Source organism: Drosophila pseudoobscura, chromosome X, assembly GCF_009870125.1.
Source record: "Drosophila pseudoobscura strain MV-25-SWS-2005 chromosome X, UCI_Dpse_MV25, whole genome shotgun sequence".
Classification (NCBI taxonomy): Eukaryota; Metazoa; Arthropoda; class Insecta; order Diptera; family Drosophilidae; genus Drosophila; species Drosophila pseudoobscura.
This window is the reverse complement of record NC_046683.1, coordinates 48,456,383-48,480,431: the sequence shown is the minus strand read 5'-3', so window position 1 is coordinate 48,480,431 and position 24,049 is coordinate 48,456,383. Positions and strand designations below refer to the sequence as shown.

The following is a 24,049-nucleotide window of genomic DNA, read 5'->3' as shown; positions in this document are numbered from 1 at the left end:
ATCAACGGAAACAAGCTGGCAGCCCTTGAAAAAGGTAATCTAGTCTGAAAAAAAAACACTTACCCGTCACAGCTGATCTTTTTCTATTATTTATTCTATATTTTTCTAACATGCTCATCTCATCTCTCTCCGCAGAAAATTCAGCAATGCCGAATGTCATACAGCTATAACAATTCGTAACAATCTGGAAAACGAGTTAGCAGACCTTGAAACAGGCAATCATTCAAATTGAAATAGGCTTTCTCTTTATTTTTTGTTTTTTTGCTCCAAATGCTGCAATATATCTCTATGGAATGCGGACAGTTCCTTTACAGCCGCTTTCATAACTTTAAGCTTCTCCCGTTCTATGGACAGTTTTTCCTCCTCGATTTCTAACAATCGATCTGAAAGACTTTCTTTCCTGTTCAATTCACTTTGAAAATCTGGCGAGGAGGTGGCTCTCTCATATTGATCGTCATTAAAACCTTCTGTCTCCTCAATAAGATAATTTTTTCCAAGCGTATCCTCGTCGTCCAACTCGTTATCTTCCTGTCGATGATTTTCGTAACTGGGAGCTGGAGAATCCATCCATGAATGGATTTCATTATCGCCAGACGCCAGATCTTTGCTTAAATTGTTCGAGAATCCTGAAATAAATTCTTTGAATATATGAAATCATTTTTAAATCTTATCTTACCATTTTTCTCGAACATAATATCCTCAAAAACATTGACGGACTTGGTACCAATCAGGAGTTTTTGAATCGTATGGAAAAGCACCCACTTGGATCGAGCTCCGGTCGATCGAAGTTTCTCAGCTTCCTGGCTGTTGGTAGAAAAACTATTTATATATGCCTGCTATCAAATGTATATGTATAGGTATTTACCGATATTTCCTCGACAGGTTATCCATTTTACCTTTAATTTCAACATGACTTGGTGCGCCAAAATCACGCATTTGGTTTTCCATCTCTTTATAAATTACTGTATTTCTCTTTTTACCGCGAAATTCTGTCAAATGCTGCTCCCACAATTGCAGCAGCCTACATGTCGCCTCAGAGCGCCAGATAAAGCGCTGGCTTGACCGCGCAGTCGAATATGCGCTTGGGCGGTAAGGTTTTTCTGTTTTTTTGGTTGGTGTAGATCTTATGCTATTAATCTGCCTAATGCACTCATCCTTTGGCGCGTCTGTAAGGCGCACGTAAAACTTTTGCGATGTCTCGTTATCTCTCGATTCGACTGCTTGCATAGGAAAAAGTGGGTCCTCGTCCATTAGTAGTTGAAGGAGAGGTTTTTTACCAGGTGGCGATTTAAGGTGAGCCGGATTCTTCACAATCCTAGCCTGGAAGGAATAACATATACAAAACTGTGCCACGATGCCACACAAAATGATTTACCTCTGAGTCTTGTTCATCTGCCAAAGGATCATTCTCATACATTTCCTCTTCGTATTCGATTTCTGGTAGTGATCTTTTATTGGTCGGTAGTTTAGTTCGCTCATTATTTCGGCTGCGATTGTTACGGCCGCCAAATATTTTGCTATGCGTCCGGTGGCGCTCGACATTTCTCTGTGCATTGTGTGCGTTACAGGCGGCACTTACGGTGCTGCCATTGGTCCTGGACCGCAGTACGGGGGTGGAGCTCCGTATCGTGTTCATAGTGCCGCAGAAACAATTATTTAGTGGCGAAATAATATAATATTTAATCCCATATCGCAGTGTTGTCAATTTAAAGATGGCGTTATTCAACACTTATTCCGAACAGCTGTTTGGCTGACGACACGCCGGACTCATACATGCAACGAAAAAATGAGTCGGGTGAGTTATTTTGAATGGGCTATAAAAAGGGGAATGGACAACAGTCAAAAACATCCAATGAAGATGGCAAGGCTCGTACGAACCTCACCTCGCCGTGTTTTGCCGAACAATATGCCTTGGAGACAAAAAGCCAATGTTTTTCTCCAAGGTATATTAGGCAAAAGAAGTGGGGTTTACCTTGCTCGCGTTGCATTTTCTGGGCCGTGTTGCCTGTTGTCCATACCCAATCTTTTTTTTACAGCTACTTCCTAGGTGGCTGATTTGAAAGAACGGTTTGAATTTGAAATTACAAGTGCGAAACGGTGTTCCAAAAAAAAACCCAATTCGATTTTTTCCTCGTTTTTGTTCGAAACGACAATTATAGGAGACATAAAGCAAATAACAATTAAATATTACTAATTAGCAAGATTGTAGCGTAATTAGCGCCTTGTAAAAATTCAGCAAAATTTAAAAAATGTTTGAAACTGGATAGAACATAAATCTCAAAAAAATCGATTCACTGCCTTTGAAATAGACAAGCTCTTTTGGCGTGTGACGCCACGAAACCAGCTGAAACATTGCGTTACAACAGCAGTTAGGCAAAAGGTAAAGACGATTGCGAAGAAGCTAAATAAAGCTAAGTCAGCTGTACAACGACAATGCCCTGATTATCTGTGTTCCTTGCCAAGGGTCCGCATCCTGCGGAACGGGGTGGAGGGTCCAGGCTTCCTGGGAATATCGTGGAGGGATCAGGGTTCCCTGGTCCTAGAGACGCTTCGCGGCTACATGTACTGAACAGAGTAACCCACGGACTCGCATCCGGCGGGCTTACATTCGACCAGGAGACGCCACGCCTCTACTGGATGGCAAGAAGCGTCAGATACTGGTTGGCAGCTAGGAATATTGATCAAGACGAAGGGCCATTTGGACATGACTCACATAACCTCGCTGCTGGTGTTCAACGACAAGCGACAGGTAGGCCTGTATATCCGCCTCCTGGCGGTGGGACGGCCAAAAGGACTGCAAACCTAATGTAATCTAATCTGCGGTGTACATCCAAACATCGATGTTTCTCCACCTCTACTGTACATATGTATATACACATATAAGATGATCTCAATGAATTGATGAGGCTCTATGGAGATTTCGCATGCATTTTTAGCTAATCAAGCAAATTTGACCTGGGGACGAGCCGAGACAGCTGGGAATCAGCCCAAGGCACAACGGACGACAACAATCAACGACAATTGCCCAAAGATTACGACTAATGGTTGCGCCCCACAACTGTTGCACCTAAATGCGTCGTCGTTGTCGTCTGCTTGGACAAGTAAACCATCAGGCAAGACAACCAGAGGTTGGTGTGGTGTGCGTTCGCTGCCTGTGGGAGCATGGCAACCGGTTTGAGGTGCCCCCGAGCCAGGCCAGTCACTTCTGTCTCCTGTTGCTTTTAGCCGGCTGCAAAAGTTCGGGGCTCGTGCTGTTTGGGGCTAAAACTTATGGCTTAGCATTTAACCTGTCACTTAATCGGAACTGCAACCGTCTGCTTTCCAGCAGTAAGTTAATGACTTTTGGCTCGTGGCGAAGCAGATGCTGGGCCAGAGGTTTGACGGTTTGAACGAATTTTAACTTTTGATGTAGATTCTTCTATATTGTTTAAGTTCGAACGGAAGCATATTTATACTGTAACTGGAGAGATTCTTGTGGCTCCTTCGCCCTCAATCCCAATTGGAATGGATGTGTGTGTGTGTGTACATGGCTTTAAATGGCAGTTCGGTGCTTTCCTTGTTTTGTGGAGCCATCTTAATTGTTTCTTGCGGTTGTGGGCATTGTTTCTTATTGCCATCCGTTTGGGGTCGTGGGGAGCCAAGACAACAGAAGAAACAAACAGCTTGTACAATTGTGGCGACCATGAATTTGTGCAACTACTGGCGGCAACTGCCAAGGAAGGCAAGGAAGCAAGGAAACAGTAACAACTTGATGATGGCCCCATGGCATCATTATGGGGCTGCCTCCGTTAGGGCTGGGCGAGACCTTATTTGTTTGGCGCATAATTTATGTATGTCGCTGTATTATTGCAGTTGCAGTCGCAGTATGTTCTTGGCCTACGCTTTTTCGTTGCATGCAGCATGCTGATGATCCCAATCCATGGGCCGTGCCCGCTGGCGCTTGATTGCAGGTTGTCATGCGCTGGGGCACCCTCGACGCGCATCCACGTCAGGACTGACATGTTTCATATCCCTTATAAACGTTCATCCTACGGATCCCAGTCGAACGAGGACTGGTCTCTCCAATTGCATTTGCTGCTGCTCATGTGGCATCATGTGGTCCTGTGTATCTTTCGTGACGTGGGTCGGTAGTGCAGTCAGCCCGATAAACATAAGATATGTTGGCCAGAATGGAAGAAAAAACTTACATATGTATGTACATAAATGTGAGACAGCTGAAGCGGGCTCTGAGTCTCACCATTGTGAATAAGTCCTTGGAGAAATATGTACAGCAAGGAGATTTTTTTCACTTATTGATGCTGATCCTTCGGTCTGTTACCTGTATCTCTATGAGTGCCGAACCTCATTTCACTAGGTGTAAATTTTCCCCTTTCCATCCGCAGAGGCCAAGTTCGTAGATAACCAATTAAGATCCACATAGGAGAACACCAGCTGGCTGCTGTTAATGCATTGGAGTCGCGATGAACTTCCCGATTGGAAACACAGAAACTAATTTGATTTGACGAAAGTCAATTAACCAAACAGTCCGTCCGCCTAAGAACACGAACCCAAATGCGATCCGTCGACGAGTCGATGGCGGGGGCTGGCTTATCGGGACAATTGAGCGTGCTCCAAACGGTTCGGGGCCATTGAAATTAATTACGTGCGTGTGTGTGTGTGTGTGTGTGCGCATGGGGAGGGGGGGAACAGTAGCTGTAAAAAGTTTAATGAGCTGCCTGCCTGGACGGACGTACACACGAAACGACACGAAACGTAAACGAAAAACGTGAAGGAAACAGAACAATCAAAGCACAAGAGCGACAAGAGGAGAAGCAAAAGAGAGAGACCGAAGCTTCTAATACCCTTGCTAGATCGATCGATTGCACTTGCGTTGTCCCTCAAAAAAGTATGGACTTGTGACCTTTGGCAGCTACACACAATACGTACATATGTACGCATGACTGAAATATGTAACTATATGTATGTTTTACGGTATCGGTATGATATGTGATCTGTGTATCGAAGATTTGGGCAAAAATTATAATACTCAAAATCTGGCAGGGTATTTAAAAACAAAGAACCAACGAAAAGAAGCGCGTTTGTTTTGATTCTGCAGCAGCAGAAGACAGATACAGAAGAAAGAAGAAGCAGAAGCAGAAGAAAGGAAAACACGCAACAGCCAACGGCTTTTAAATTAAAAAGTTGCTGGCAAAGCATAAACGCATAAAACATACACAGATGGATACGAGAGATCTCTCGTCTCGAGACAGAGCGAGGGAGAGCAACAAGTTTGCCACAAACAAACTGGTTTTTTCACTCCCACACACACACATACACACACACACTACGAAAACTCGACTCTCCCAATCAGAGAGAGCATTTACGCGATTGAAGCTCTGCTCTCTCTTTACTCTGCTCTGCTCTTGGCTTTTTACTAAAGTCTGAAATTTAAGCTTTGATTTTCTGTGGCCGCGTGCGGTTGTCATTGCTCCGTCTCGTCTCTGTTGGCGCTTTTTCTCGTCTCCTTGGTTTGTTTATTTTTTGTTAAATTTCCACGCGAAAAACCATTTTTTTTGACTTGTAGATCAGATGTTAGTACGCTTTGGTGTAGTGATCTATACAAAAAGCGTATTGAAAGGTGTCAATAGTGTTTGTTTTACGTAATTGGTAAACTTTGATAAGTCCCCAAATCAAAACTATTTAACATATCTGTGTGCTTGTGCCTGAAATTGCTTTTGATTGAGATTTGCTGTAGGTAAGTGTCTATTAACAAACAATCAAAGGTTGTACAACAGAGAATCCATATAGTATTAAGAGAACTTTGTTGTATCTGCTTTCTGTCCGCACCAGCAAACCCTGACCTAGACAACAGCTCTTGTTGTTCTGGCTCTTGTCTCCATATGCATCTGTATGTATATCTATGTTTAGGGACATATGTATGTACATAAATGGCTTCTAGATTGTAGATGACCAATCAAGGCCTCTCCTTCTTGTTATGGTCCCTTTTCGCCTTAATTTCTTTCTTCCCCAGATCGACTTGGTCCGTTTTCTCTGTTGGTTTTGCCATGGAACTGCGACACGAGCACCGAATTGGGTTAAATTAATAAGTTTAGGCGTTTTGTTCCCAATCTTCGATCGGGCTCAATAGTTAGTTCTCATTTTGCTCTCTCTGTTCGTGACTGGTTTTGCGTGCAGAGACCGCTTGGGCGCTGAAAAACCTTCGCTGTGTACTTTTGCCGTGCGCCAGCTACAAGATATAATTGTTCGATTGATAAAGCTGCCAAACCAAACCAAACCAAACGAAACGAAACGAAACCAGACTAGACCCCGCGACCTGAGAGACCGACCCCTATGTTGCTCTAATTTATTTGCGCCTTGAAGTTTCCGCCTCTTGATTATCGCTCGCTTTTGTTTTCGGTCAGCAGAAATGCAATAAAATCAAGTCGAATATAACTCAAATGCGGTAAGCCATATAATAAAGTGGCACCCACGTCCAGGCCATAGGCACCAGTTCCAGTTCCAGCGGTCGTACTTCAATGCTGACCGCCAGTGCCCCCGACTGTCCCACAATTCTCGGGCTTAATTGATTTACCTCCACGGCTATGCGGTGCCCAGAGGTGGGTGGTTGCTGGGCTGGCTGGAAATATGTAAAATCACTATCTTCCCCACTATCTGCCCAAGCTATCTGTCGATATATGCATATACGAATGTACCTACGAGCATAGCATTGACTTCCCCAAACGTCTCATTCTCGAATTTCTTTTATCTTTAGTTGAATTTTCGTTCAAGCCCCGGGGGCTATCAAGCCTCGAATGCATTTTTCTTTGTTTCAAGTGCAGCAAACTTGAACTTAAAGTCGGAATAATATATTTCCTGTAAACAAATATAATCAGCTAGGGAATTTTTCGCTGGCTTAACTTGATGTTGGATATTCTATAGAGAAAATTCTTGGGTCGTTACATCTGGGAATTCGGTTCCCCATCCGGCATAGACTGTGTGCCAAAGTGAGGAACTATTCCAAGCAGCAGCGATAAGAGAAAGCTCATGCCACATGGCCTCAGCTCCTGATGTGTGGCTACCACCATCACCATCACCATCGCCAGCAAATCCTCAACCGAATGCCTGCCATATGTCATCTATGGGGCAGTTCAATCGTCCCGAGACTTGTCACTGTCTGCAGAGAGACTTGTGGAACGGCATAGCATCGCATCGCATCGCATCGCTTGTCACTAAATTGACCCATTTCAGAGCTTAAGGCGATGGATGCCATGCCACAAAAAATAACAACGACGAACGAAAAAAGCGAGAGAAAAGAAAACCAGAACCAGACTGACAAGCTTAGAATGAATCTTCAGGAGAGGCTACGGCCGAGAGGGAGGCGGCAACCAGTTGCGCTTACTTGTGCATGTAAGTACATACGAACCGATATGTTGGATGCCTGGCAAACATTCTTGGGGCACGGCACTCTTGTATGCGGCCGGACACTTTCGGCAGACACTCTACCCTGCTCTCTCTCTCGCTCTCTCTCCGTCTCTCTCTGGGCTGTACTGACCATTCTCCGCATTCTTATCTTAATATGCACATTTCTTCGTCTTCGTGCTTCTGTTTCCGATCATCTCTCGTATGCTCTTACGTGCGTTGCCTATTGAAGAACCTCCTCTGGCTGTGTGTCTCCGTCTCCGTCTCCGTCTCCACCCCTCGCCTGCTCATTAGCAAACCAAGTAACGGTGCACATTGTCGAGTGTTATGCAATGCCAAATAGGATGGCAATGCCCTCTGGTACATACTACACTCGTATGCACATACACACATACAATGTATAGCCGTCCCTCTTCTACTCTCGCTAATTACAACAATTGTCCAGGCATTGCCCACCACATTGATGGCTTAATTATTCGGATAAGTGCACTTAGGAAATTATTGCGAAGATGTTGCAACAGAATGATAATTATAAACATACAACGCATGTGTGTACATCTGAATCATGCTTTAAGACACAAATCTTCTGCACAGAAAAACATTAGAGTTCATGTATTTTGTAAAGATCTGGGTTATAGTTAGGTTTATAGGAATTTCCATGGAGATGAGTTGATTTTTAAGTTGGTTGGGAGTATACAATTTTTCTGAGACTATATAAAAGTGTCTAGTATTAATATCAATATGGAGTTAAAATCTCTTTCCCTAAATCTCTAAACCCAATTTCCCAATATCCTAACCCATTTTTACTCCAAACTATGGCGACAAAAAAACAACCTTAACAATTCGCAGGCCAACATAAATCAAAATTGACTTTTTTGGTGAGAAAGAAGATTACAAAGAAGATGGATGAAGGCACCTCCACCGCAGAAATCTCCACTAGCAGCAAATGGGATTCCATGCAAATGAAACTATGTATCATTTTTTCCAGCAAATACCCAAAGTATACTACATCTTAATTACTAAGATTTTTTTTTTTGCTCGGTTTTCGTTTCTTTTAATTTGCATATACTCGTACAGCTTCATGTGGCAACTAATTAGCATTAATCATTCGAGCCACAAAATAAAATGCCTGAAAACCATACAAAAATATTCACGGTCACTCTCACTCGCCGCATAAAACCGGCCAAAAGAAAAGAAAAAAAAAGAGTGGTGTGGTGTGGTGTGGTGGTGGTTGCCTGATTTAATGAGCCGCAAGGCATTCATCAAAAAATTATGAATTTATTTTGGCCCGGGTTGACTGAACCCGGGGACTGCGACCGTAATTTGGCCTAAACCAGGCCTAGGCAAACTCACTCGTTGCAATTAAGCCGCGTGCTGTATAAATATTCATTTGATATTCATGATCTTTTGGTTGTTTTTAGGACCGGAAAGAGCAGCACGCGATGGCGGTTGGATCTTCTGTTGAAACCAGTTGTTCCATAGTTTGGGATCTCAGATGATATATCCACATTGCTGACATCTTATAATCGTGTTTGATGTTCGAAAATGAGAACATTTTTCAATGTTAAATATTTGATTGAATTAAGATAAAGATAACCTTCAATTAAACCCACAGAAGGTGCCACAGACTGAGGCAGCCCCCAGGCTAATTTACATTTTAGAAAGCCTTCTGAAGTGGATTAATTTCTATCTACCATCTTATGCTTTGGCTTTACTATCTATGCCATTTTTTTAGTTTTTCTTTTTGGTTTATTTTTCTTAATAGTTGTTGTAGAAATTTTGTCACACTTTTGTCACTCTTTTTTCTTGTTTTTTGGTGAATGGGTATCTTTTTTTTTCAATTTTGTTGTCTTTAACATGTTTTCATGTGTGAAACGTCTTCTAGGATGTTTTCTTAATGATTTCGTGTATTTCTTTATTGAATTCTCATTGTTCAATCATTCCGTTTGTTTTTGCCTCATTTTTTGGGAACGTGGGATAATTTTTGGGTCGGTTTTTGCAATAGTTGGAGGGCTTGAGATTAGAGAGTTTTGGATACAATATATGCAACTTGGGCAGACCTTTTGACTTTGCCGTGCGTCATGCACACGCCATGTATGTTGTCAAACAACAGATCTGTGGCAGATTAGAAAAGTGCTCGTTTCAGTCACAGATGAAACAGAATGAAACCCAAACCCATTTGGAGTAAGGCTAGCACACACTCATCTACTGTGATCAGTGACTAAGACTAGGGAGTAACTACGGAAAATCATTTGGATTTGCGATCACTATCAACGACATGCGATCGAAGCGTGCAATTTGAGAATTTATCGATTCCCAATAGGCGAATGCGATCTGCATACGAGGTGGGGTGTTGCTGCACAGCGGGTCTAAGAGCATGCAACATTTCATGCAAGAATTCTTAAACATGATTTCGTGCTCTCGGCCAGATGCATTCATTAATGCATAATTATAGACAATTAACTGCAGGCCAGGAGGATGGAAGATGGGGATTGGTAAGAGATTGGTAAGAGGAGCTAGAGGCTGCCTGCCTAATGGCTGCCAATGGTGACGCTGGAAATGGCCAATCAGTGGAAATTGCAACAATTGGCCCCAAAAACAGTATCCGAATCGTCTCAGATCCAGCCGTACCGACGCTAGGATAAATATCTTGCATTCAGATATATGTACATATGTATGTATGTACGTATCTTGTATCTGGTATGTGGTATCTTTTGTGTGGTTTTCAGGCCACACTCTTTCGCTCGTTCCGATCCGTTCCGAACCGTTCCCTTGTTGTTTGTTCGAGCCTTTAACGCTTTTCAGCTTGACTTGATTTCGGGGCGATGTCGATCGACAACTCGTTTTCCCACGTTGGAAATTCTTCAATTTGCGTGCAATCACAATCTCGACTGACACCTTTTCAGTTTGCTATCCCCCACCGCTCACTCTCTTGAGATAAATACCTATCTGCGAAGCCAGAGATATGCACTTTGTATCGACGTTTGAACATGTGCTGCCTGCCCAAGCAGAAATTCTTTTGTCAGGTGCTCAATTACGGAATGCCGCATAGAATGCATGCAAAGATATTATTGGGGGGAGGGGGAAATCGATCAACATTTGCTCTCCAAATGAAGGAAGCTCACAGTTTACTCAATTAGTTGGGATCTTTATTCAATGTAACCTTTCACCGATCTAGTTATTCGCTGCAAAAAGTTTCCCATAGGCGAACGGACACATAGAAGTTTACATAAAGACCGGACTGGTGTCAGTGCTGCCATGTCATTCCAAGTGGCCCAAAGCCCGCACACATTCAACCTTCTTCTCTAATTGCGGCCCACACACAGCCAACAAAAACCAGGCCTAGAGCCGTGTGAGTGCGAGTGTGAGTGCCAGTATGAGTGCCTGTATGAGTACTCGTACGATTACGAGTGCATACTCGTACTTGTCTGCCCGTTGACGGCGGCATTAGTGGTAAAAACAATTTACCATTTTGCATTTTGCATTTTGCACGTTGGCGACAGATTTGCATCGGCAAAAATGCAAGCACAATAAATTGTGCTTTGCCTGAGAGAAGAAAAAATAAAAACAAAAACAAAAACACAACAAAAACTGCTACAAAGTAAAGTGCATACTTTAATGTGGCATTTTGTCTTTTTAATTAAATTTTGATTAATTGTCAATGCGCCACGAAACGTTCATTAGATGGATTGAATTATGATGTGTGTGTGTGTGTGTGTGTGTGGGGGGGGGGGGAGCCCCAGTACTTAGTGTTTTTCTCCTTTGGATAGGGGATAGCTATTTTAAAAGCTTTGCTCAAAACCAGTCGTGACGTTAGTCGAGGCACACGTATCGCATCACTATGATACCCGGTACTCGGTGTCTAAATGTACAGACATATATCTATTTTTATGATTTAGCTAACTTATACAATATATTCCTGCATTCCAGGGTGTCTTTGTGCCATCTAATGACAAATATTCTAGCTGTTTCCATATCACACAGTCCGTTGCATCGCTTTCTTTCTTCATTTTACCATCTGGCCGTTGCATACAACTCGCTCCCTCCGCCAGGGGGCGCACACTGGACGAAAAAGAGTGTGGGCGAGAGGAGAGCGAATCAGATCCGATGATCCGATCGGATCGTGTCTCTGCAATCTAGTAGATATGATCATATCATCTGTGTCTTCAAAAAGACCGTATCTATAGGTAGTATCTTTGGTGGAGAATATTCAGAAATAACTGTAGACTCCATTACACTCGAAAAGCAAGTTAAAAACCTGCAGAAACAATTCATTAACGCCTCTTAGAAATCGACATCAAAGCATTGGTATATCATTGACCTTTCCGACATTTGTTCAGAGCTCAAGTCGAATCGAACCTGAGTTTTCAAGCCAAAATCAACAAAACCGAGCTGAAGTTGTAGCCACAAAAAATACAGAAAATGTGTAATTACCATACAAAAAAAAAATACAAAATATTCTGGTCTAATTGCCCCCCGAAAACAAAAGCCGCCACAATGGCAAATGAGAGACTGGGCCGATGGGGGCTTAAGAAGTTAGACCTTCAATTGCCAATTTATGACCGCATGATCGTTGCGGATCAAGCCCCCCCATGGACGGCAATTCCTTTTGGCCAAACTGTGCAAAAGATCAGCCATGTTTAAAGTCAAGGTCTTTGTGCATTCGGTTTTGTTGCTTGTTGCGGCTCTGGCAATAATTATTATAATTTTTTTTATTGATTCTGATAACAACGAAAAATAACATTTTCAGGTCATTAAATGAATGTCTGTGTGTGTAATTGTTGATTGTTGGAAGCATAAAGCAGCAGGTTTTATTCCACGCTAGAAGGAATACAAATTAAATAGTATTTTATTTGATTTTTATTTGTTTATAATTTATACAGATAGAAATACATGTTTTCTAATATACATATACAAATAAATACCGTTGAATGAGCGAATTGTTATTGATATTTAGATAGATCATATATCTAAAAATTTCAATAGTATGTACATATTCTATAGAATATTTGATAAATATTTACAGTTTTTTCCAGTCGAAATGTTTGGAGTAGCGGCACCCGTGCCGCGACACTATGATATCTGGTGCTCAGCTTTTGTGATTCTTAGCGATTCGGCTCTATCAGATGGATTGATTTTACATCTCGCTCTTCAATCACCCGTCTAGTCCCAGGCTAGTCAATTAATGTCCGCTTCGATTTCGAATTTGAGCAGATAAAACGTCAGAGATTTTATCGAATATATTTTCTGGTTTTCGCTGTGAGATTTGCTGTTTTATTGGATTTTGTGTTAACCTAATGTGCCGCAATTACGCTTCTCGATCGGCATTTAATTAAAACAAATATTCACACAGTACTCGCCACAGCACTCGCGTGAGATATCGGGGGGACTGATGGATTTCAACGGGGAGATGGTGCGATGGTGAGATCCGGAGAGGCTTGCGATGCAGGCTGGCTGGCTGTCTGGCTGGCTGTCTGGCTGGCTGGCAGTCGTCTGTCTGCCCGCCCGAGTGGTCTGCGACTGGGGTCCGGACCGTGGCTTATCTTTGACGATATCGCGGATTTGACAGGTTTAGGTATTTGTGTCTGGCTCGCTCGATGTTTATTTATACTCTGCGCCTGGTTTTTGTTTTAATCTGCAAAGATTTGCATTTGCTGTCTGTGCAAATGATTTGTGCTCTTTGCTGTCAGCGTAGTCGTCAAATGGATTTTCATTATCGTTCATCGTGGCATCGCCCATCCCAGGTATCCACGGCAGGGGTTGGGGTTGGGGTCGGGATCGGGGCCGTGGCCGGGTCGTCTCTGTGTTTTCATTGAAACCGGCAGCTTATTTGCCTTTCAATCAAAGCCAGTCGCTCGACGGTCGGAAATAAGTTTACACTTTGCTGAATTTGCCGATATATGTATTTTTACGTTTGTTTTTGTTTGTTTCAAGACTTATCCACTTCGAGTCAATTAAACCAGTTCCCGACTCTACGCTGAAGGTCTTACACACATGCTCGGCATTTTGGGGGCATATCCCCACTTTACTACGTCACAATCGTCGAATGAAGCGACCGACGTTGATTCGCTGGTTGTTCCTTTCCATAAGCGAACGGACACGGTCGTTTCGAATGACACCAAGGACCCCTCAACCTTGGATTAACCTAACAAGACTTCTCTCAATTCCTCTTTGCCTTCCCCGAGGCCCGACTGACAAATGATTCCCATTGGACCAAACAAGCTGGAAAAAAAAGGATAAGGAGATAGAAATATTGTGTCTGTGCAAATGCCGCACCTTCTGATAACAACATTATTATTATGATGATGTATTTCCATGATTTTTGACACAAAACAAGCCAAACAAATTATTTTTAATTGCTACATGCAACGCGGAGAGGCAGAGTGCCCGCGGGCGGCTCATGGTCGCCGGACCGTGAGGAAAGTGTGAAAACTGGAAGAGATCTGCGAGACCTCTCTGGCTCGGACATAAATAATAGAAATGTTGTTCCAGTCCCCCAGTCTGTAGATCGGCAGCTGGAGATTTGCCTATAGAGCGAGAGAGAGTGCAGCAGCAGCGGACAGCTGTTGTTGCTGCTGCTGCTGGTAAATGGCAAACATTTGCCAGAACATGGAGCGAAAAACCCCGGACACGATCATCATGAGGATCGTTATGATCGCTGCCTAACCATGGACTACGTGTGTGTGTGTGTGTGTGTGCACAACAAACTCCACATGTGGTCGGTCTGGGTGCGGATCGGATCGGATCGGATCGGATCAGCGAGAGGTTGGGAGTGGATCGGTTGGGAGTGGAGTGGAGTGCCATGGCGTGGCGTGGCGTGGCGTGGAGTGATGACGTCGGCCACTTAAGCCGGAGAGCGAAAGAGAGATCTGCGTCACACAAAGCCTGATTCAACCTAAATGGTGTAACACAAACAAAAACCAAGGAGCAGGAGGAGGGGCGATTTCGGATGGGAGTTGGGGGTACTTGACTTGAGAGGATTTGCATTTGGCACGGACTGAAAAAGTGGTAGAATAAAATATGTAGGAGAATATCCGTTCAAATCGGAAAGTTCGATCCCAATCGATATAGAAACCACTTTCGAAATCTTGAGAGCCCAGTGAAGTTGTTCTTGGGATTTCAAAATACACAAATGAAACTTTTCTGGCTCTCTCGAATCAAAGACCAAAAGAAAGAACTAAAGATATATGATGCCGATAAGTCTGGCAGGCCAGAATGGATGGATACGGGGAGGATGGATGCCGTAGCTGTAGCTGAAGAGGAAAAGATTTAATCAGCAGTGAGATTTTGTTGTGGTTTCTTGGCTTTTTCTTCGTTTTCTTTTGTGTTTGATTCCTTGCCACAAGCTTCTGTGTTTCGACTACAAAGAGGAACACAAGAACAATAATACATGCCTGGATTTGTGTACATATACATACGCATTTGTGTATATGGTTTAACCTTGAGAAACCTTGGAGGGGGATTCTAATCAGAGAACTTCAGGGACACGGCGTTCGGTGCTGGGGGGTGGGGAGGGGGAGGGGTGGACAAGTATCTGCATTCATTTTTGAAGATGTCTCTGAATATTAATCCCGCATGCGAGTGTCGCATAAATATCCCCATATGCACATCTTTTATCTCCATAATAACTTATATCTGGTATGTGCATCTCGCTCCCTCCCAGCCATAGGGTATCGTATCTCTTTCCGCCTGCACGCTCAGCACATCAGCATATACATACATACATACATACATAAGTACATATTTGTGGCACTCCCTCGGCTCGTCGCACATTCATTTCTTGTCTCGCGGATTGTTTGGTGTTTGGTCTCTCTGTCAACTCGCATAAACAAACAATTCGCTTGACGCCCTCCAAAAATTCGGCTCCACAAACAGAACAGAAGGAACCAAAAAAAAAAAAAGTCTCCAAACGAAGCATAAAATTAAAATAATTTTTTGTTTTTGTTTTCATTTCAGTTCTGCTTTGTGGTGTCATTTGTCGTCTCTTTGGGGGTTCGGTCTTCCTTCTCCTTCGTTCCGGAGCCTTGAGTCTTCTCCTTGAGTCTTCTGCAGCATGCAAATTTCCATCGCTCTCCGCCAGAACTTTACGACTTTTAAGTTCCGCCATACGGACTTTGGTTGTTCCCTAAAATGGAGCAAAATAATCGAAAAAGACAACCCACCGTACGCTCTATTTGGGAGGAAATAATAGGACGCTTGGCGTGGAAATAAAATCAAGAATCAGGGATCTCTTATTTCGAAATTTCGAAAGAAAAAGTATCGATAGACGCTGGAGCCGATTATATTATCGCGAAAGTAATGAATGTAACCAGCACTCAAGTCATGATAGATGACACCTGATAGATACAAGCTTTCTGACACATTGTGTTGGGGAATGCTCAGATAGAATACAGAGAGACCCTCAGTGAAGGAAGTCGAGTGGAATCACTCTCTCCAGAATGAGATAGATAGCGTGACGACAGGCCAGAGATAACACCTTCTACACCTCAAAAATGTATCGCTACACTGTAATCTCTTCGAAAGGGAACTCAAACTAGGATCCCACTAGACTATCCACAAACTACAAAGATTATAGCACTCTTCTAATGCATATATTTTATGGCTGCACCGCTGACAACTTCATCTTGTTGTTGTGTGTGTGTCTGTGTGTTCCCTTTTAGTCGATCGGTCTGAACTGAACCCAATTTACGAGTTGGCCATGTGCTTAAGATACCATTCGTATAGGGGTATGTCCTCCCATCTTTCGGTTAAGCTTAAGCCTGAAATGAATGCGACATCTCCGATGGTCCAGGCCCATCCCAGATCCAGTCCCCTCCCCCAGTGCCCTCCCCCTCCCCCTCCCCCTAGCCATCCATCCGCACATATGTGTATGTGCGAAGAAGTGGAGGCTTCTTGTGGATGCTAAAAATTCAGCTTAATGATTTTTTATGAATTTATTGCCAGAGCAGTCGGCGAGCAATTTGCGCATGCGTTGCCTCCAATGAGCCCGAACTGAAGAGGGGGCAGAGACACGACTCTCCAGAGCATTATATCCCAGAAAATCCAAGAAAGCAGGCGCGAAAAGTTGCTTCGTTCAGATGTTTTCTGTTTTCTGTTTTCTGTTTTGATACCCCGCTGCACGTAAATGTTTACGGGTATATGCTGATCCAGATCCGTATGCCACCGAGAGAGGATCTCGGCTGGGAAACAGCCAGGACGCTGCTAAACAAGGACTCTTTAGGGGGTATTCCTGGGTCGAGACTACAGCGGAGTTCTTTGCTTGTTTTGTTTCTGTGGCAAAGAGAACATTAAGTGGCTGGCTGCCCTCTGCCGCTTGCCGCTTGCCGCATGCTGCATGCATATGGCGTGTGTTTGCAACGCCTACTAAATCATCTGGCAGCATGCCTCAATGTGTGTCCCGTCATACATTCGTTGGCACAAACAACAACAACAACAACAACAGCACACACTGAGAGCGGAATCGGTGTCGGAATTGCCATACGCTGCACTTCCTGCTTCAGTAGTACACAACCTCCGAAGACATATCCCATTTCGCTATTCAATGAATGCCCCAGCTTTGTGCGAGAGCAAAAACAAATCGAATTTAAGTCGTTTATTCTAGACAGACCCCGAGAGAGAGCGAGAGAGAGAGAGACAGCGATCTCCTCCAACTCGGAAGCTGCGATGGCTTCTGTTTTTCTCTAAAAGATGGAGCTTGAACATGCACAGACCTCTATGGATTTCCTGTGAAAATGTATCCATTATGTGCTTCGGAAATACCAGGAAATTGGAGTTCCCGGCAGGAGCATTGATGCCCGTCCAGGGTCAAGGATTGGCATTACTTAGAAGCGTCCAATTGTTATTTCTAGCATCAAAATGTTCGCCAGAACTGACCCATTTGCCAGATGGGTCAGATAATCATTATGCTGGCTGATATTTATGGGACTATTTGATTGGCTCGAGTGGCGAGTGATATGCGTGTGATTGGTATCCATCGCAATGCAGGCTGACGCCACACCGCCTTTGCACTTGGCTGCCACAAAAAGTTGCTCGAGTGGCGCTGCTGCAGGCGGGCTTGGAAGGCGTATCGGGTTTCGGTTTCCCCTCCCCACACCGCGACTGCAATCAGTTTTCAGTTCACTTGGCCAATAAAAACCAAAGTCGCGCTTGTCAAATTATATCTCAGCCGAGAGGTGACTGATAAAATATTAAACTAAATGACAGGCTATGGCCAAAAGAAGAGAGGCAGTGTCTGAGGCAGTGGCAGAGGCAGAGGCGCCCCAGGGCCGTTCACTTGTCTAGTCTTATGACACCTTCGGAGCGGGGACAGTCGGCCCGGCGTCCGTCCGGCCCTTCATTGGCCATTTAGGGCTCTCTCAGGGCCACCATCGCTTCTCTCTCCATGCTTCCCATGTTAATTGTGTCAATTGCTCGGTGCTTTTAGGTTTAACCTTTGTCGGCTCGAAGCGACCTTAGTTCTCACCTCAAAAGTGTTAAAACTAAAGTCTACCCAAAGTTTATTCCAATTTATCAACCCGGGGGGGCACCTGACATTAAGTAAATTGTGTAAATGATGATGAAGGCACATTTCTGTGGGCTACACGTTTATTTTCACAAGATTTTCACAGAAATACATCTCATATTCGTCGCATAGAACGTAAGAGGGGGTTCAAGATCAAAATTCTCATAATCTCAATTGGTTTTAATCGGAAATCTATGCGAACGAATTTTCCACTGAATCTGAATAGATTTCACACCTACAATCGCCAATTTCTCCTGGAAAAAGGATACGTGTGTTGTGGCCAGGCATCAATCAATGGCAATTTCCCATTCGATCGATCGATGGCTCTCTGGCTCGCTCGCAGCGTTTCCACCAGCATAAATCATCGGATGGCAAAAATGCCTTTGAAACTTGCTCCACAGATCCAAAAAACATCAAACCAAACAAAAGTGGGGGAAAAAAAAGCTAACCCCACATACGATATAAAGAGCCATAAATCTCGGGATCCATTAGGTGCAACTGAAAATGCTGCGAGCAGCTCCAGCTCCATCTTCAGGTTCTCCAGAGGTTTTTTGGCGCGCTTTCTGTTCCCCCCCCACCCCCATTCCACCTTCCAGCATACAAACATTGTGCGACCTTCAAATGGCCCCTCTATGGGGGGCAGAGAGAGAAAGAGAGAGAGAAATCACGCCACTCTTGACTGCTGGCAGAGCCCGAATGGATGGACTTGATGGAACACGCACCAGCGAACAGATTCGCGTACTCCGAGCAGAGCGGAGCAGCGCGGAGCAGGTCGCTGTGTGGCTTACCTGGGAGCCGAGGGCAGCGATCGATGCTGAACATGTTTTATGCATCCGCAACAAATGTGTGCGATCCAGCACATATATACATGTGTACGAACGTACGATATACGATATATAGTCGTGTGTATATTCAAAGTTAAGGAAAACAACAGCGAAATACTTTTAAAGGTAACCCAAAACAAAAAAAAAACACAACAGCCTCGAAAAAAATGGCGAAGGTCGTTCAAAGGCAATGCAAAGTTTATGTTTTCTTTTTTTTCACTCTTTGGGTTTTTGTTTAGGTTTCTTTATGGCAGTTCATGGATTGTTTCCTTTTTCCGTATACTCTATAGCGCAGATTTTGTATGGGGTATCCTCGGAAGTTTATAATCCTTTGTCTGAATCAAAGCTGCCTTCAGCGGACAGCTCTGCATCTTCACAGCATCAGGAGATACGGGTATTATCGTAAGAATCGAATCTTCTGCCCTTGGCTCCCCTCTAACGAACCTCGTCTTGCACATGACTTGTATTTTGCTTTTGCATTCTCGGCTAGTTTCTTTTGCAGTATTCGCTGGCAGCAATGGAAGCTATGGGAAGCGAGAACCTACCGCTCACAGAGAGTATCACGTCTTCTACATTTTGTATGTCATGCACACGAAATTTATTTTGTTTTTGCATAGAGCATCGAATCTTCGACCTTTATTGGCCCTTGAATTTCCTATAGGTTTTTCGATCCAAAAATGTACTTACGGTAGTTGGATTCCGAAACGGAGCGACGTTGATAAGACCGTCTTGTATCGTTTCGTCTCGTCTCGCCTAATTGCTCCTGTACCGGACGTCAACGTTTTTAAAATGTTGCTGATTTTTATTTTGGGCTGTTGGCCAATGGCCACCACCAGCCATCCACTGGGTTGGTTCCCATCATAAAGTTGTCGACTGGTTTCCTTTTTTTGGCATCGACGACGACGAACCGTTTCTGTCCGTCAGAGAGTGTGGTGGGACTGGAGCTGGGGCTGGGGCTTGAGCCGTGATTTTCTTTTTTGCCATTTTATTTTCATTTTATTAACATTTCATTTGGGTAGTTGCTTGGTATGTGGGTCAAGTGGCGACACTTGGGAGCTGGTCCACCAGAGGATGGGGACTGCGACTGTAACCGAAGCTTACACGGATAATGCCTTGATGTATTACACGTATGCCCGATGGTGGCCAATACCGAACCCAAACCCAAACCAAAACCAAAACCAAAACCCAATTCCAACTGCAATTCCAGTTTCAGTCGCGCAGATAAGGCGGCCACAAGAGGTGTCTGATATCACCAGGGAAATATGAAATTACTTTATCGTGGTGGACTCTTTCGCCGCTGTCCTACATTCATTTCTGATCAAAATTACAGTCCGCTGACAGCTGATGTATTACGCTAATGGAGAGCTTAATGGCAGTCACTGTAGAGTTGAGTTTTATAAATGAGTTTCGCTTGGGGGAAACCCTTCATCATGTGACCCGATAAAACCGACTAAATAATTCACTTGAAGAAATCCCGTCAGTGTTTGGCTTGGGAAAGTGGCGTTCTGCTTGCACAAGTTTCCCATAAGCGAAGGGATACATGCGAGATCGAATCGAACCAACTCCAGACAAAGTCGGATTGAGACAACACAAAAGATTATCATATCTGTCTTCGAGCCATTAAGTTTCAGAATTTATAAACCTGCTGCTGATTGCATAACCATATATAAGCATATATTAAACGATTTGATTCCCGGTAGACATGGCGCCACTGGAGCCTGCTTGTTCCGTGTAAAAATTCTAGATCTGATCTGATATGCATCGAAACTAATTGCCATGGCACAAGAGTTTAGTTATTAACATATCTGCTGACGGCGTAGGAGCAGGGGGGGATGGAGGTAAACGAGGTATTGAATTAGATTTCACTCCACTCGAAAGCCAGGCCGAACAATAAAGAACAAAAGATACAAAGTATCTTTGTGCTGTTGGGCCTCAGATATCAAATCTCAATTGGTTTATGTAAGCTCTAAGCAAATGCGAGAGTATCTCTCGAGACAAACGAAAGTCAATTACGGTCCAATCGATTGACGATTGAGGTCTGAGGTTTGAGGCTGGAACACGCCTTCCTTCCAGCCTATAGATAGATACCTATGCCCATACCTATACCTGTCTTGCCATCTGTCCGATAACTTTCTACAATTATTTTCAATACTATTGAACTTTTCTTCTACTTCACGCTGATTTACGCAACTTTCACGGCAGCCAGCCAGCCAGCAAGCCACAAAACCCAACCAAAAAAAAAAAAAAAAAAAAAAAAAAATCCCCAAACAACAAATTTATGGTCCCAGCAGCCGGCGCTCGCATCGCATCGAAATCGAAATGGAGAAAAAAAAAGCCAAAAACCAAAACAACACGCTGCCTGCTGCCTGACGATGGCCCACGCAACGCCGTGCAACGCCAGAAACAAAAAACGAAACCCTTTAGGAAATTTGTACCGAAAAAAGCTTGAAGCTAGCGGCGTTCGCTGCATAAATCCGTTTAAAATCGCTGGCCCGGCCAACACCAACAGCAACAGCAACAGCAATGAAGCTGCAACTGCAACTGCAACTGCAACTGCACCTCCAACTTCAACTTCAACTTCAGCTTCAGCTTCAAGAGTCAATCCTCAAACCCAAATCCGAACTGCAACACCAACGCAAGACGGAGAGCGTACACTCCATGGCCTGCGGTTGGGCTGGGACGGGTCTGGGGCTGGGGCTGGGGCTGGGGTCTGTGCGGGCGGCACTCTCTGCCACACGATGTACTGTACTCGTATATTGTACAATGGGAGTGATTTGGGTTCCACTGGACCGCAACCGTATGGTATCTGGGTATCTGTATGAAAGCAATATGGTTTCTTCCTGGCAATGCGATTCCTCGATGTTCCTCCATTGAGCCCACAGTGGGGTATCCAGGGGGCTGTGGGATAGGATCGGGCCGTAGTGGTTTTATTAATGAGCTTAGACGCACGCTTCACAGCAGAAAACGTCACCGATGAGAATCGATGTGGATCCAAAATAGCAAACAGCTAAGCCAAAGAGCCATAAAGATTAGGCCACGCTGAAGAGCCCAAAAGGATGGGGGCGTCATTGGCGTTGGCAGCACAAGCACATCGCATATCAAAATGCCACCTCTGCGGTATCATGGCAATCATTATAATGTGAGTGGGATCATCGGATCGTTCGTGCCTACAACACATGCATATATGTATGCATAATAGATATACATATGTACAATACTATGGGGGCGCTTGGGCAAGTGTCGCACGAGCAGAACGTGCCCGCCTTCATGGCCCATGGACTGGCTGCCTGCCTGCCAGCCATGAGGGATGGGATGGGTTGGGATGGGCGAAGTAACGTCCATTTATTGTTCTCTTGTTTTGGAGTTGTGTTCGATTTTCTATGGATTTTGAATTATGCCAAATCGAATATATCAATTCCCCCAATGCCCCACCAGCGATCATTTGCTAAATGCCATTAATCAATCTGATTTACATTTTGTTTTTCAGCTACGTTATTCGGAGCGGGGGAATTCCAAGCCACCGCCAAGCCAATCCAAAATTCGTTGGTTTTTTACTAATTAATGGATCGATAGAGAAAGGTGAGTGACAGCATAACTAATGTCTAGGAGCCACCTACCGTTTGCCATTGAACTTGACTTGTGTGTGTGTGTGTGTGGGGGGGGGTTCCAATATTGCCCAAATTAGATGTTAATCGTTTACCAGATGCTATTCGATTGCCATTCCAAGACTCCAATCATCATGGGAAATGGGAGAACAATTATAAGTTTATTTGTTTATGGAAGGCAGACTATGCCATTCACCTGCCGCTGCCCGGCTGCCCGGCTGCCTGCCTGGACACGAATGTCCAAATAATTACAGAGATTTTTCCCAATTACATCCGAATCGGTTATGCGGAGAATACGGTTTTCCACAGGCATTTATCACGGCTGACAGCCAGCCGAGACACGCCAAATCGCCGCCAGCAGCGGTCAGCACATAAATTCGCCGACAAACTCAATCAAAAAACGCGGTCTATACGGGTAGAAACTCCACACACCACACTCCACACTCATTTTTTATTTTTTGTTTTTTTTTTCTATATATTTTGGTAGGCAATTTTGTCGTGAATGCAAATTTTGTGTACACTTTTAATTAACGTTAAAGGTTGCCTTACAGCTCACAGTTGTTGGCGTTGTTTTTTTTTTGTTGGTTGGAGATTTTCCAGCACTCGTTTGACTTTGGGGCTGGCTTTGAGTATGTTTTGGCTGTTTACTGATTAGCAAAAAAAGCAAAGTAAAATAATGGAAATAAAATCAAGAAAATCCAATATTGAATCACGAAATCGTACCCGTACCCGTGTACTCCATACATAATTTGCCTAATGTTTGCCTATGCTAATCGGGGACATTAATCAGACTTGTTAACAACATTGAGCACGAGTCGCGAAGGGGTCGCCACTGCCACTGCCACCGCCACTGCCACCGCCACTAAATGCCAAACAAATCAACAGTCGAGCCGAAATTACTTCATTTTTCGTAACTTAAATTGATGGATTATTAAATAAGAGGGGAAACACAGCGGCTCAAAAGAGTACAAAGCCCCCACCCAAGCCACCAACAATGGGCATGCGAAATGAGAGACCCAATGGGAAATTTGATGACCGCTGGGGAGGTAGAAAAATAAAGAGTTTTTGGAAGATTTCAAGGGTTCGAACTGCAGACGATTTATTTTTTTATAACCTTTGCTTAAAAAATGATAAAAAAAAATTATAATAATATATAACAGAATTATTCAATAATAATTATAATAATATTAAAAAAATAAAAATAAAAATAATAATAATGTTAAAAAAAAAAATAATAATAATAATAATCATAATAATAACAATAATAATAATAATAACAATAATACAAATAATAACAATAGTAATAATAATAACAATAATAACAATAATAATAATAATAACAATAATAATATTAATAATAAAAATAGTAATAATAATATTAAAAATAATAATATTACAGTACAAGTTTTTTTTATTTTTTTATTAATTCCTTTAATTGGCCTAAAAGTGCTGCCTCCCACTTTCAGTCTCCATAAGTGCTCAGTCTTCATATAACCGTGGAATCCCCTTTCGCCCAAAGCCCCCCAAAATCAAAGCAGGCGCGCAGTAAATTTCCTCGTGGGCATCTATGTATCTCTGTATAACGCACGTGCCATCACACAAACAACACAGCACAGCACAGCATCGGAACAACAACAACAACAACATCAGCAGCAGCAGCAGCACAATCCAATGCAAAAGCAACGAATTACAGAGCAAAGCGGAATGCAAGTCAAACAAAA

The 24,049-nt window shown here is 43.5% G+C and overlaps 2 protein-coding genes across 3 annotated transcripts in view; one reads left to right on the top strand and one right to left on the bottom strand.

Annotated features, from left to right (window-relative positions):
• Positions 1-179: 179 nt before the first annotated feature.
• LOC6900596 (uncharacterized) lies at positions 180-1,763 on the bottom strand. Its single transcript, XM_002134933.3, has 5 exons — positions 1,376-1,763; positions 866-1,320; positions 677-804; positions 233-626; positions 180-195 (listed from the first exon to the last, which is right to left on the bottom strand). The coding sequence occupies exons 1-4, from the start codon at positions 1,634-1,636 to the stop codon at positions 247-249; spliced, it is 1,224 nt and encodes a 407-aa protein (XP_002134969.2). The 5' UTR covers positions 1,637-1,763; the 3' UTR covers positions 180-195; positions 233-246.
• Positions 1,764-5,411: 3,648 nt separating this feature from the next.
• Positions 5,412-24,049, top strand: part of Sema5c (Semaphorin 5c) — a 39,569-nt gene continuing 20,931 nt past the window's right edge. Inside the window, exons 1-2 of one of the 2 annotated variants that reach the window (XM_015187476.2) lie at positions 5,412-5,734; positions 22,211-22,302. The gene's annotated coding sequence lies outside the window, so the exon portion shown is untranslated. The remainder of the gene's footprint in view (positions 5,735-22,210; positions 22,303-24,049) is intronic. The other variant, XM_002134931.3, reaches the window with a different exon arrangement.